Source organism: Pyrus communis, chromosome 10 (assembly GCF_041283825.1).
Source record: "Pyrus communis isolate YQ-2024b chromosome 10, ASM4128382v1, whole genome shotgun sequence".
Taxonomy (NCBI): domain Eukaryota; kingdom Viridiplantae; phylum Streptophyta; class Magnoliopsida; order Rosales; family Rosaceae; genus Pyrus; species Pyrus communis.
In genome coordinates, this window is record NC_142574.1 from 28,911,804 (window position 1) to 28,912,951 (window position 1,148).

The 1,148-nt window shown below is 39.2% G+C and overlaps 1 protein-coding gene across 1 annotated transcript; it reads right to left on the reverse strand.

Moving 5' to 3' along the window:
* Window positions 1-398: 398 nt before the first annotated feature.
* Window positions 399-1,148, reverse strand: LOC137728518 (protein S40-3-like). Its single transcript, XM_068467282.2, has one exon. The coding sequence runs from the start codon at window positions 1,056-1,058 to the stop codon at window positions 624-626; it is 435 nt and encodes a 144-aa protein (XP_068323383.1). The 5' UTR covers window positions 1,059-1,148; the 3' UTR covers window positions 399-623.

Consider the following 1,148-nt stretch of genomic DNA (forward strand, 5'->3'; position numbering starts at 1 on the left):
TAAACACACGCCTATTTTAGCTTTCACACACACTTGTTTAATTATGTCTGTTGTTCATTTGATTTATTCAATTTGAGAGCTAAAAATAAAGAGAAGTATGTGAAAAGCTAAAAAGTGTGAAAATCATCACCTCCCATAATTTATGTATAGTTGAATTCAAATTACGGTTTAAGGAAGTGGACACACGGTCTAAACCAATTGACCTAACCAAATGGCTACGTCGCATAAAGTCTCTGACAAAACCCTGAATGTTGACCATTTTTACCTGACATACTGAAATTTTTGTCGGGTAAAACCACTTGACCCGACGAATATGGGTTCGTCGGGCAAAATATTGTGGGCAAATAGTAATTTCTGGTAGTATACTAGAGCAAACATCTTAAGTTACCGAATAAATATTCAAATCGAAATATAGCTCCACAAGATGAAATGGTTTTATATCATTGGATTCATTATCTCAGGATGAAGAGACTAATGAAAATAAAAAAATAAATTGAAAGAACCAATAAATTAACAGTAATTGACAGGGCAAAAACAATTTCCATTTGCTCTCCCCTTCTTTTTTATCCTTTTGTATTTTTCTAATCTAAATGAAAGTAAATAAAAATAATAAACAATGAATTCTAAGCTTCCAAGAAACCAGTCATTCTGAGAATCGTATTCCGGACTTGACTCAAAGCCCTTCCTTTAAGCGGCCGCCCGTTACCTGTGCACATCGAGAACGCCATCTTCCCTGCAATACGCCGCCGCACGATCAGATGCGGCGGCACCATATCTCCCCCGTCCCACTGCTCCTCCTTGTAGTAATCTCCGTTGCTGTCGTCCTCGGAGCCGCTGAACCGGTCGAACATGTTGTCGGGGATTTTGACCGGCACCGACTTGATAATATTATTGTTGCTGCTGCTGTTGTTGTTGTTGTTAACATTTCCCATTTTCTTCTTCTTCGAGAGATTCGACTTGTCGTTTTGACGGTGACGCCGGAAATCCAAGCGGGTTTCGAAGTCGAGATTATCCATGGAGAAGATGACCTCCGATTCTTGAAACTCGTAGTCAGCCATAGCTAGATTCACACAGAGCTGAGAGGAATTTGATTTGCAATTAAATATTAACGGGAATTAGGTTTATGAGAAGTTGGGATTTCGTAGGGT